The 13,696-nt window shown below is 36.2% G+C and overlaps 1 protein-coding gene and 1 long non-coding RNA gene across 5 annotated transcripts in view; one reads left to right on the forward strand and one right to left on the reverse strand.

Annotated features, from left to right (window-relative positions):
- Diaph2 (diaphanous related formin 2) overlaps positions 1–13,696 on the reverse strand; it is a 748,266-nt gene that overhangs the window by 179,598 nt on the left and 554,972 nt on the right. For all 4 annotated transcript variants that reach the window (XM_076562125.1, XM_076562124.1, XM_076562122.1 and 1 more), the window contains one exon: positions 2,345–2,480. In XM_076562125.1, coding sequence (XP_076418240.1) covers positions 2,345–2,480 — 136 coding nt within the window. The remainder of the gene's footprint in view (positions 1–2,344; positions 2,481–13,696) is intronic.
- The window catches only part of LOC143270875 (uncharacterized), a 198,678-nt gene that overhangs the window by 71,054 nt on the left and 113,928 nt on the right, over positions 1–13,696 (forward strand). The gene's annotated exons all lie outside the window — the stretch shown is intronic.

Genomic DNA, 13,696 nt, shown 5'->3' on the forward strand with positions numbered 1-13,696 from the left:
TACTACTGAATTTTCTTTCTCTGTGAATATGTTACCTTCTTCAGTGACTTCACCTTTCAAATCCTACATCTAAGCAATCACCAGAGACTGTCAGCTTTACTTTTTGACACTCTTCTTGTGATGCTTATTCGTCAACTTGACTGAGCAACATGGTCCAGAAATTTGGTCAAACATTATCCCAGATGTTTCTGTGAGGGTATTTTTGGAAGATTCTAACTTTCAAATTGATGGGCTTGAATAAAGCAGAATGCATTCTCTTCTAAGAATGGATCTCATCGGTCAACTAAAGTTCTCAGTAATATGAAAAGATGAATTTTATTCAAACAAGAGGAAAAAGAGACTTAGACTTTGCTGTCACCTGGATTTCTAGTCTGTGGAACTTCCTTGTAGATTCTGGACTTGTCAGTTTGCATAAGCACATGAGTCAATACCTTAAAATGTCTGTCTTGGATCACAGTAAATGCTACAGAACAGTTTCTATTAATGTTGATTGATAGAGACAAGGATAAGTATGAAGATCCTGTAGTCAGACAACTTCCATTCTATTTCAGTGCTAACATTTGCTGTTCATATACCCTACTGGGGCAAATTCCTTAAATTGTATGACCCTCAGTTTCTTATCCAAACAATGAGATGATTATAGTGAACACTGCATAAAGATAGAAGGATTGACTTCAAACTTGTCTTAGAATGTAGTAAATCTTAGAATAGTTCTTGCTATATGCTCAGTATTATAAAAGTGCTTGCAATTTTTATTATTGCTAAGTACAGCACGGAGTGCTCCAATATCAAGCATACTACTTTGTATCTTGATCAGATCTGGTTTTGTTTTTGTTTTAATTTAACCCTTTGGACCTCTTAGTCCTGAAGGGAGGAGAGGTGGCTCCTTTCTACTATGGTGATATTTTATTTGTACTAAAATGTGATTTTATTTGTATGTTAATACATAAAGTTGCTTGGGGGTCAGAGCTAATAGCAAGCCATAGCAGAAGCCAGGCGGTGGTGGCGCACAACTTTAATCCAGATCACATGACAGGCAGATCTCTGTGTGTTCAAGGATACAGCCAGCATGGAGACACATGCCTTTAATCTCAATACCAACCATAGAAGATCTGGAGGTCTGTATAGACAGGCAGTGATGAGTAGGTGATGTGGTTGGGTTTACAACGAATGAGAAGGCAGAACAGAAAGTCAATAAAAAGACAGATACACAGGAAGTAGGTCTCTTGCTGAGGAGAAGGACAGTAGTGGCAGGAAGGGTAGTAAGAAGGCAGTTTTACGTCTCAGCTCTCAGCTACTGCTCTGACCTCTTCGGCTTTTAACTCTGCATTTGGCTCTGTGTTTCTTATTTAATAAGACTGATCATCTATATTCTCCTAATTGTGAAAGTTACTTTCTTAAGGGAAACAGCCATGCCTTCCATTCTTAAATTTTCTAATCACTTTTCTTTGTCTCTGTCCATCTGGCCCTTCATCACCCAATCTGTTTTTAGATAAAGTATCCCTCATTCTGTAGCTCAGTCTGACCTCACATTTGTGATCTTCCTGTTTCTACTTTCTTAGTGTAGTGAGTATAGATCTATGCCACCATTCTGAGAATTGTGACCTCACTTCTTCAAAATCTAACCAAAACCAAATCAACCAATAACATATGGTCATTCTTGCTAGCTGAGAGAACATGTAGTGTATACTACATACTTAGCCACACAGCTGAGCAAGATGCTCTGCAATATTTTTCCCCAAACCGGTAATCGTGCTGTTAATATTTATTATGACCTGAAATGTACCAACTCCCAAGGAGGACTGTTGTTATGGCACTGTCAACAAATACATGCCTACAAAGTGAAATGAAGGTGTGAAGCTCATTTCCCCAATCCAGCTGTTCACTTCTCATCTCACTCTCTTCTTCCTTCATGATGGCCTTCTCTAGAACATACTATCACAACAAATAAATGAAAAACAAGATGTCAACAACCTATCACTTTATATTGATTACCCATAATTTCCAATGGTTAGTGTAGAAGGATAAGAAATAAAAACAGCAATGTGGGAGAAATCTAACAGAAAAAAGTAATAATAGTATGAGTTTTCTACCAAGACTAAAACCACTTTATAATTTATTTAAAAAAATCAAATTGCTTTGTACTTTATGCAACTTTATAAAATAAAATTCAATTGCTTTTATTTAGTGTGGACTGAAGATAGAACCTAGGGTAAGGTGCATACTAAGTAAATGTTCCACCCCTCAGTAATATGCCCAGATCTCTCTCTGGAAACTATAATCTTCATGCCTTGCAGGCCCATGGTGTCACAGCCTACTCGAAGCATTGGAAATAGTTTTGTACCTTTGTTTATATCAATGAGCTGCTTCTTCTTCTTCTGGCGTTCCAGCTTCTCATGTTCAGCTTTCTCTTTTGCAAGTTTGGCTCTTCTGCTCTTCTCTTCCATTTCTTTTCTCTTATGATTTTCTTTCACTGCTTCCTAAAGACAAACATAAAATAAATCATGTCCATTTTCTACACACTATAAATATAACAGAGGAGGGGCACAGTTTAAAACTTCTACAAGTTTACAGAGATAGGACCTTTTCATAGCAACCTCAGAGTGTGGACATATACTGTTTGTTGACAGAGACCAATAATTAGCCTCAGACATTTCTTCTGGAAAAAATATTGAAAATAATCTTTTCAGTTCTTGTTATGTGTTGTGGCAGGAAAACAGGGTTATCTATGTTGTAGGTTTAACAATGAAAATAGTTGGTTTGCTGTTAAAATATGAACTACTTTTGAAACACAAGCAAAGTAAGTATTTCATCTTGTTATCTGCAAAATGGGTTAAAAAGATCTACCTCAAAGGATATCTATGATGAGAAATGAGATGTACACTTGAAGTGGTTCCATCAGAATCTAACCCATTATAATCAAGGTATTTTAGTCTATAATATGGAGGTGCTTGTGTTGCTTGTGGAATGATTACACCTAATGATGCAGACGTGAAACAATCACCTGCAAGTTTCAGAGCTTTTTAGATGGTGAGACTGTCAGAAATGATAAAACAGATTACAAGCTCTTTACTATTTATGGAATTTCAATGAATGAGTACATTCCTGTACATGATATCGGATAAAATTGAAGCAAAGTGACCAGATGAAATAATGTCAGCTTCTTTGAGCTCAAATGAGTCACTTCTTTAAAGACACATCAACTATGAGTTCATTCCTTCACGTTCTGTTTTTTTTTCTGTGATTATGATTGATTGGATATACTTCATAATATTTGCTTATGTTTATACTTTAGGAAAGTATATTTTCCCTAAACTGGATATACTTCATAATATTTGCTTATGTTTATACTTTAGGAAAGTATATTTTCTGTAAAACTATATTGTTCCAGCAAGTATAAAAAATAAGAAAATAAAGAAAACCCCAAGAATAGATTTACAAGGTTTTACTTTGAGGAGTCTGAGTCTATACTGATTTTTTTCTTCATGTTAAAGGGCATAATAGTTTAAACTACTCATGAAAACCCCTCTTAACAATTCTCCTGGCTTGAAAGGATTGATTTCTTCCTATAAAATCTAAGTGATTTTTACCTCTGTGGCATCTATTACCCTAGTTAGGCAAATACTCCCCACATTAGGCTAAGAGCACCCAACTATCTGGCTACTGTAGACAGAATCAAAGATTTCCACTTAAAGTTACAAACTAGATTTTATATTTCAGTGTAGCCTCTCATTATTAGCACTACTGTCATTTTGGGCCAGATGATTTTTGCTGCTGTGTGGGTGTTGGCTTATGCATTAAAAGATATTTGATAGCATCTTTGGCCTCTACCCACTAGATGCAAATTGCATCTCTTACAATGTGACAACCAAGTAGGTCTTTTGAGATTGCCAAATGTCACCTGAAGGACAAACATGCCCAAATTGAGAACAAGGAGTTTCAAAAATAAAATTCAGAGAAGAAATGACCAGGAAGTACTCAGCCTTAAATGGGGCATACATATTACCTCCTCCAAGACTAAGGGAACACCTTAAAATGGGAGGAAAGAAGAACGTAAGTGATGGAAGATATGAAGACGTACTGTGAAACCATGTCAAATGGGCATGATATGGCCATGGTACTCTTGAAATCACAATAACTATTGTTGTTTACACAGAGACTACAAAGACCAAGCCTATCAACATTTATCCACAGATGGGACACACCCAGAGGATCTTATGGTAGTCTATGGCTGCTGAGGGAGATGGAAGCCATGGTTTTCAGTGATGTAGCCACTAGTAGGTTACTCAGGAACCAATGAACAGCTCAATCCCAATGTGTTATAAACAAAAAACAAAATGAAACAAAAGATATGAAAATAGAATAGGGACTTGGTGAGAGATGTATGGGAGCTTATAGGGATAGAGGAGGCTCAGAGAAGGTGGAGGGATTAGTATGACCAGAATGTACTGCATACATGTATGAAACTGTGAAAATACATAAATTAATAATCATCAGAAAAGCACCTAGTGTTGACTCAAAATCAGGTAACTTTTTCTAAATGTGGAAACTTCTAAATGAATTTAAGTATTTAGCCAGGGTCAGACATTTATGCAATTTGAAGCGTAAGCAGGCAATGCTTGTCTTTTCATCCAATGTTTAGTGTTTGTTTTATTCTTAAAGGATAAGGGAGAAGGCAATGTAAATGTGGCACAAAAACACATGAAACAACATTAAAAATAGATAAAATTTCATTAAACTTAAAACAATTGCTTATCAAATGACACTGGTGATCAGACAGGAGAGCACAGTGGTTGATGTCCTTCTTGCTATGCACAAAACCCTGGGTTCAATTCCTGTCTTACAAAGTTCATTACTTAATTAATTAATAAGAAAAATGACATTGTCAAGAAAGTTAAGAGATGCTCTCAGAATGGGAGAAAGTATTTGCAAACCATATATCGTATAAGGGTAATAAAAAAAACTGGAGAAAAGAAAAATAATCCAAAAGATGGTAAAAAACTTTATAATCTATAAGTTATCCCTCAATAAAAATGAATATTATAAACATATATATTTGAAAAAGGCCAGATAGTGCAAGTTGGCTTAAAAGTAAAAAAAAGAAGAAGACAATAGTAAGAAAAGGCATATATTTCAGCCACAAGATGAAGAAGTTGTATTATTTCTGGTAAGTTACATGAAAGGAGGTATGCAGAAGAAAAGAGAAAGGTGGTCAGTGCTTGTGTATACTATTGTTGTTATTGTTATTATTATTTTATTATGGTCAAATCTTTTATATGCTAAACAGTTACCAAGATCCAGGTGGACGCTGGTATTTTCAATTTAATGGACTATTTCAGTCTAAGACTACTATCACAAGGAGGGCTTTACAACAAATTTATGAAGATAGAGAAATAGCCTGGTAACTTTTATTAGTCATCCTTTTGATGTTCCTTCCTTCCTTCCTTCCTTCCTTCCTTCCTTCCTTCCTTCCTTCCTTCCTTCCTTCCTTCCTGCCTTCCTGCCTTCCTGCCTTCCTGCCTTCCTGCCTTCCTGCCTTCCTGCCTGCCTGCCTGCCTGCCTGCCTGCCTGCCTGCCTTCCTGCCTTCCTGCCTTCCTGCCTTCCTTCTTTCTTTCCTCTTTGTGTGTGTGTGTGTGTGTGTGTGTGTGTGTGTGTGTGTGTGTGTGTGTGTGTGTGTGTGTGTGTGTGAAGATCTTCCTGTATCACAGGCTGGTCATGAACTTCATATGTAATAGAGGATGACTTTGAACTTCCTATCATTCTGCAGCTCCCTCCTGAGTGCTGAGTATTGGGATCACAGGCATAGACACTCCACTATCCCACTATGTTAAATGGAGCTGGGGACTGGACCCAGAGCTTCTTTCAGGAAGCCCTCTGTGCACTGAGCTATATCCCCAGTTCTCTTAAAAAATTCTAAAATCCTTGGAATCTCAAAAGTGGTAGTGTATTTGTTATGCTAATGTATCTATAAATTGAGGGTAGCTACTCTCACAGAAGTTCCTGCACTTAAAGTAGTCCATGTTTCCTCCAATGTATCACTTCACCTGCCTATTTATTTTTATCCTTTAAAGCATTGTTAACAGTAAGTTGGTAAATAAATGTTTTTCCAAATACCATGAACCACTTTAGGAAATTAGTCTACTCTAAGAATGTATAGGGCCAGGAACACAAAACAAGGCCTGGGATTCTGAAGTGGGGAGGGGAACTGAAGGGAGGCTTGGGGACTGAACCCTCAAACTTTGGGATCTAATACTACCTCCAAGTGGGTGGTATCAGAGATCAGATTAGGGAACATCCAGCTATTGTCCACAGTGGCAGTGTGCATTGTACTCAGGAGAAATGACCATATATTTTGAGGTCAGAGATGTCTTCTCCTATGATTGCTGTGGTATGAAAGCAGAGGAAATGCAGTATGCGTTTCTATATATCTCCTTACTCTGCTAATAATGGCTGTGCTTTAAAGGAACTGTATTATGTGCCTAGTGTTTTTAAGACATACTATCGAATCTCTATAAAGATAAAAGAACTCATGCAAATATTATTCAATCTCATTTATAGAACATGGAATTTCAGTTCAGACAGATAAAGTGACATGTCCAAGGCTATACAAGTACTTAACTTTTAGAACCATTTATGGTTGCTTGGCATCCTCAACTATGTTCATGTAGACTATACCCAAAGGGAGCTGTTGTGAAAATTATGTAATACTTGCATATATTTGAATTTCAGATAAACCATGAGTAATTTTTGAATCTAAGTATATTCTATACAATATTTAGGATACATACCACAGAAATCATATACTATCTAGCATACATTGATACTAAAGTTGTGATTTCTCTAAAATTCAAGTTTTAGTGGACATCTTGTGATTTATTAACTTATTTCTCTTTCTTATTTTGCTTTTTGACAAGGGGTCTTGAAATGTCACTCAGGCTAGAGTACACTATATAGCCCAGACTAAGCTTGATCTTGTGATCCTCAGGATTTAGGCCCCAAAGTGTCAGGATTACAGGCACGTGCCACTATGCCTGGTCTGCATCTTTGTTTTCTCTTGACAAATCTGAAAATCCTTTTCTTAAGCTTCTACTCATTTTTATATGTATCTCTTAAATGACTAGGCTGTCTAATGAAGACTATATAAATTATATTAAAATGTCCAAATATAAAGTATGTTTTGAGATCAGGAATGCTGGTAGAGATTATTGAGGTAGGCTTTACGTTGTCCATTGCCTTGGATCATGCTACTTCTTTAACATTCTTCACATATTCATTTAAAAGTCATTTTTGATGATACACAAAATTCAAAAGCATGAGTTTATATAAAAATCATAACTTATACAACTGAAGATGATAGACAATAAGGTAATCACTAATATCAGGGACTTGAAGGAAGAAATGTGGCAGCTATACAAATAGACTACATTTCTGGATGAAATAGAGGCTTGAATGATATCTAGGAAAATATGCAAGAGACTTAAATATTAAGTCCATCAATCCTCATAACAATGGTTTCATATCAATCACCTTTAATTTTATTAGAGTGAAAGGTAAGACATTTCAAGATTCCTTTAATATCTAAAAATACAGGAGGGAAAGAACTCCTTAGAGGGATATATTCCTATCACCTTGATTATTACAAAACTAAAAACAAAGGAACAAAAGCAGGAGAAAAAATAAGGTAAGTTTAAAATAAATACTTGACAACTATTAGTAGTATATTACTTGTCCAACCTCAGTGAACATTTTAACATACAAGCACATGCACATGTACACACACACTTTAAGTAAGCATCATTGTTTCTTAAGTATAGAGATTGCCAACTACTTAGATTTTGTGTTTCTACAGGAAAGTAGTCTCTTAAGGGATGCTAATGGAAAAATGTTTCCATAGTAGCTTCCTACGAGGTAAAAGATATGTTTACAGAATGAAGTCTAAGTTAATATTATAACTATCATTCAAGAATCAGTAAAAAGAATGAAGGAGAAAATACAACAGAAAACATGTCTAAAATTTCCTACAAAATAGTCACCAACAATTTTACATTTCTCAATGAAATCTATATTGTTTTGTTGAAAATGAATGAATGAATCATCTTACTATGACTGATGCCCATAACTAACAAGTGAGACCTACGAACTAAAAATGGCATTTACAAATACATAGCTCATGTAAATGCTACACTTATTTTTATTACAATTAAAGTTTTAAGAAAGAATAACTAAAATAAAGATGATTAAAAGAAATATGGAAATTTTATAATATATTTCAGATTTTATTAGAAATATATATATATATATATATATATATATATATATATGAGTTTAACAGGAGTTATTCTGTACAGGAGATTATATTCCTCTCAGAAGCCATAGGTAATAAATAAAAAGTCCAGTTTCAGGTGTGGGATACCTCCCCTTAAGTTGTTGGGAGTATTGGAGATCTCCCAAATAGTACAGGCTATTGCCACTGTTCTTGGTTGCCTACCATAATGTGATGGTAAAATCCTACTGCTGAAGACAGCATATATATTGGCCACAAGACATGGAGAAATCCAGTTTGTACTGTCTAGGAAGCATCTTCCCTGCTGGCTAGCTTTCATAGTACTGGAAGGCACTATGTAGGCATCTGGGAATAAATACTTAATAGTCTTACTCAGTTGTGAACTCAATGAAGGACAATAATGATCAGAGTAGAAAGATATTCCCATGGATGCAATAGTGGCATATGTTATTGGGGTACCCAACTGCTTTTTGATTGGCTGTAAGACTTACTCCACAGGAGGAAATTCATGTCAGGCACTGTAAATCTATCCAAGAATCCATGGTTGGGGAGTTCACAGGCCCCCTAGTATCAGACTATCACTAAATTTGTACCCTTATAACCACAGATTAGCATAGCTCTTAGAACTCATCAGAGGAGTTTCTTCATACAGTGGATAGTGGCTAATGTAGAAACTTTCTCAATAAGGATTTTGCATCATTTCTTTATGATTTGTCTCACAACAGAGGATTCACTTGGTATACCTAAAGATTGACAGAAGAAGTCAGAAAATCATACTGAACTGTCAACCTATGGGATGATGTCAACCATGTAGAGGGCTGTACTTGCCCATTTAGTTAATCTTTTCTGGAAATGTCCCCTCTTTTTCTTTTCAAAATTCTACCTCCTAACATTTTACTTTACTTTACACATTGGCTTTAACTGTCCTGGCTGCTAGTGATCCTTCTATAATTTTCTACATTTTCCTGGAAGCCAGATCAAAGAGCTGTGAAGATACAAATCTCAATGTATTGTGTCACAAAGTAATGTATAGGTAAGTTGGGCTGTGGTCTTATTTGTTGGTTTAATAAATGTGGGTGAAAATTCTAAATACTTGAGGTAGTAGTAAACCAGGATCCATATTTGTCCAGATTTTCCTCTCTCATTTTAGAATGATAACACCAGGTTACAAATTAGAAGCGTAAGATGAGCTTTTCAGCATTTGACTGAGAAGCTGAAGAACCATGTGATTGCAGGAGGAAACCACTGCAATCATTCATTAGAATTTTCAGCGGCAATCATGATCAAATTAAGGCTTTCCATTAAGGAAAGGAAGAAATCCTATTCTTTAATTAATAGCAAACAACATTAGATAGTCCTTCTCTATAGTTTCATTGTGCTTAAAGGGCATATTGGATTGAAGAAGTCTCGACAAATGCTCAGGGCAATGAGTTTTCAGCTACAGCAACCAGACTCAGAGAGTCAGAGCCTCTTAAGACTTTATAAGCACTGAAATACTGCTAAACTTTTTCTTTCCCAGAGATTTCCACTTATTATGGTACAAGTGACCTTTAAAGTTCCTCTTATGAAAGATCTCATGAATACTTCATCAACCAATCAGCTACAATTGCAACAGAGGTACAACTTTCTTACTTACAGGCGTAATTGAAACCTTGATTAGCTTCCTCAAGTAGTTAGGTGACTCAGTAACAGACACTGAACAAATATACTGATAGCATAGCTAGATGGTGCTTCGAGTCTTGCTCTAACCTATGTAAATACGGTATGAAACACAAATGTATCGATACACTTGCCACAGGTAAAGCAGAAACCAAACAGAATCTCTCTTCTCCTTAATTCATATGTTCTATGCTTTCTACAGTCAATGTTGGTCTGTGTCCATCTCCTTTCCTCTCACACATTTTTTTAACCTTCCACTGAAACTCTGCTGCATTTGTATGTCTGGCAGAAAAATCCATTTATTACTATTCAATATCCTCCTAATCCTTTACAAAGCCTTATATACTAACCCTCAGTACAAGGAAGGTCTCTGACCTTGTCTCCCCATTGCCCATTATCCTCCAGTCTCATTAGTCTCTTTTTGCTTAGCTTGAAATCTTATACCTATATTGCCTCTAGGCTCACACACCTCCATCCTCTCTCTCTTTTAATGTCCCCTCTGTCACTACTTCTTCCTCGACCATCTTATACAATAGAACCCCCTAAACTCTGTTTCCCTCTTAACTAATATTGAATTCAGAACATAAAAGGTCAAAGCCTAGTTAAACTCTTTGGTTCCTTAGAATTAGCAGCTGGAGCTGGTTGATTTACATAATAACAGTTTTCAGCCTGGGAGTTCTCAAAACATTAAATTACTAAGAACATCTCTACACATAGTTCCCCATACACCTCATATTTCTTTATTGTGAAAAATCATAACAGCCTTGAAAAAAACACTAAGTTACTTTGGGAAGGTAGCTTTCTTTCTAACCATCTATAGGCTTTGGGTCATTGACATCAATCTAGACCTGTTTTCTTAGAAATGCCAATGCTGAGTGTTTCTGAGGGTTGATATTTGTGACTTGTACTGATGTAGCTCAATTTTCTGCACAGAAAATTCCTTTGGACAGAAATTAGCACTTAACTCAGAGCCTCCAAGGTTAAGAGAAAAGATGAATGCTAATTTCAGAAGTGAGGTGTTTGTTTTCAAGGATATATTTACAGGGTCCTCAAGCATTCATACCATACAGCTTCTCAGTAATCTTTTGTTTTAAGACAAACTGTTTTCTGATTTGGGTAGATGGTTTATATAAAAAGTTCAGTGAGCTGATTTGATAAATGATTCCCTTTTGGCAAGGGACAGACTCACGGAAGAAATTGATGTGCTACAGGTGAGAGAGGCAGCTGAAGTGAATTCAAGTAAGTGCTCACCAAAGGAGCCCTCTTTTATTCTGCACAACCAGCTCACTGCTCGTACTCCTTGGGAAACAAATAAAAAATTAATGTGTCTTTCACTTGCAGTACATATCTGGAGGTTTGACAGACAAACAGATCTTTGCACACCAGCATGGTCGTGAAGAGAATCTCAAAGGTAAATTATTAAAAACAAGAAGACAGAAAAAAGACTGTTATGTGCAAATCTCCTTGGATATTAAACTTGCAGTTGGTTACAAAGCGGTCATGCGCCAATAATGATGGCTGGCTGGGATCCCCAAGGCCTTCTTTTAAAATTTGCCTTACAACTGCAAAAACATGTGATCTGAAGTTGGAGGAAAAACTGTCTGTCCTGTCACAGTCCATTAGGGTGCTGAACTATGATTAGCTAGAAGTTAATCTGCAATCTGTAGCATGGAAAAGCTTTTCAAATGCTTTAGGTTTCAGCAGACATTTTTGTAAGTAGGAATGTGAGCATCCATCTTTGCATCTCGGAAAGAAAAACAATTGAGTTCAATGTGTCTCTGTGGACTACTATTTGATTAAAATCTATGAAGCACTTTGAGTGACCATAGGAAATTAATATATAACTTTTTTGAGCTAAAGGAAGAAATGAAATTCTGAAGTGACTGATACAATATTTTAATGGAAAAACATCTCAGGGAAGTATGAGTGGAGGAAAATACAGCAGTGTTAAGTTACAGTTGTGAGGCCTGTGTTTACTGTCTTACTACTGTGTCTAAGAAGCTAGAAGAGGCAGCATAATTAATAAGGTTTTGTTGCTTTGCTTTTCAGAGGATTCAATGCATGGTCCGATGCAAGTTATGAACAGCCAAGCAACAGCCCTGGCCCCTCAATTAGGTTCTAATGTGACCAACTGAGGTGTAGTGAGAAGCATGGGGCAACTTGGATGAGTATATCAAGTTACCTTGATATAGTAGAAGAATTTATAGACTTGCCCAATAGGAACAGTCCTCATGAAATGTGAGCCTGAGTCCCCCTCTAACTGTAGATAGACTTCCATGATCTCCCACAGGAACCTATTGTGATACTGTATCACTTGTACAAAGGAAACACTTCCTTATGCCTCAGCAAAAGCTGTCAGTTTTTTAAGCCTGTGTCTTGTTTATTGACCTCTGTGTAAAAGAAAGCCAGTCAAAATCTTCCTTTACAATATTTTCCTAGAGGTGTAGCTTGTCTTCAGGACTCTCCACAGAAGTGAAGCTAACCCTCAAGAGCAATACAGGAGATTCTTTTCAGTTCATAATGTGAGGGGTTGGGGAGGGATGGGGCTTAGGGGCCTTAGAGAAAAATCTGTGGTCTTCATCTCCCACACCCCCAGGCTCAATCCTTCTTCCTCAGCCTATTGAATGCAGCAATTATACAATTCAGTGTCCATTTATAGAATAAAAAGTTCCTCATGGATATCTTATTCCATAAGTTTAATAACACTTGGGTACCCCTCTGGGTCGTTTCTATCTGTTAAGATATTATTTTCGAATTCTAAGTTTCTCCATTCTGATATGCCTTCCCCCCAAATAAGAACACAAAGACTAGAACAATAAGAGGTGTGCTGTTCTAGTTCTACCACTTATTGATGCTCAAATTATTCTAAAATACAGCATCTCTCTTGTAACATTTTCAAGTGCAACTGTAAAGTTAGATCGGGTCCAATATATCTGTTGCAGCCATCAATCCTCTTTTCAAACAGCCTCCTTGGGAAGTCATAAACTTATTTTGGTGAAGGCATTCATCTGTGTTTGAAATTCCTCTTTCCAAACTGAACTCCGAATCTACTGAAATCAGTTGCATTATCTTAGATTCTCATTAGTTTTAAGCAGAGATTTTGTTACGCAGTTCCATCATCTATTGTACTATAAAACTTGCTTTAATATCATTTTTGGCTATTTCCAGAAATGACAGCGACCTAAATTTCAAAGATTAAGTGCACCTGGTAAGATCTAAAACATATGCTATAGAACACTTAGAGAATTCTAAAACAGAAGTTCCCTAAAATTTGAAGATAAGGTCATTGTCTTTTAATAAAAATAATAAGAAATGTAAGATTTCTTTGGCTATACACATTTCTGGTGTGTTCTTTAAAAAATTCACACTTCATACATTGCCTAATGTATGGTAAGTACTGTTTCACTAAAACTCAAGAATCCTTCTTTTTTGATGTATTTGTACCTGGGTTTGCCTCTATACTATCTGTTTGATGTCCTTAGTTTATATTTTAACTTCCATCTTACTGGACTTGATTCTATTTTTTGATGCAACATACACATTTAATAATGTTTTTTACTCCCACCCCATCTTATTTTGAATGAAATTTTTTTCTTTGGGCGGTGGGAGAGACAGGAAAAAACAGAAGAGACAAAGAAGATAAGACAAAAATACTCTATAGATTTTTGCCTTCAGTGGTATGCAGGAAATATTTATTCATTCATTCATTCATTCATTCATTCACTCATTCATTCTCAACCATGTTTATCACA

The sequence above is a fragment of the Peromyscus maniculatus genome, chromosome X (genome assembly GCF_049852395.1).
Source record: "Peromyscus maniculatus bairdii isolate BWxNUB_F1_BW_parent chromosome X, HU_Pman_BW_mat_3.1, whole genome shotgun sequence".
In the NCBI taxonomy this organism is placed as follows: Eukaryota; Metazoa; Chordata; class Mammalia; order Rodentia; family Cricetidae; genus Peromyscus; species Peromyscus maniculatus.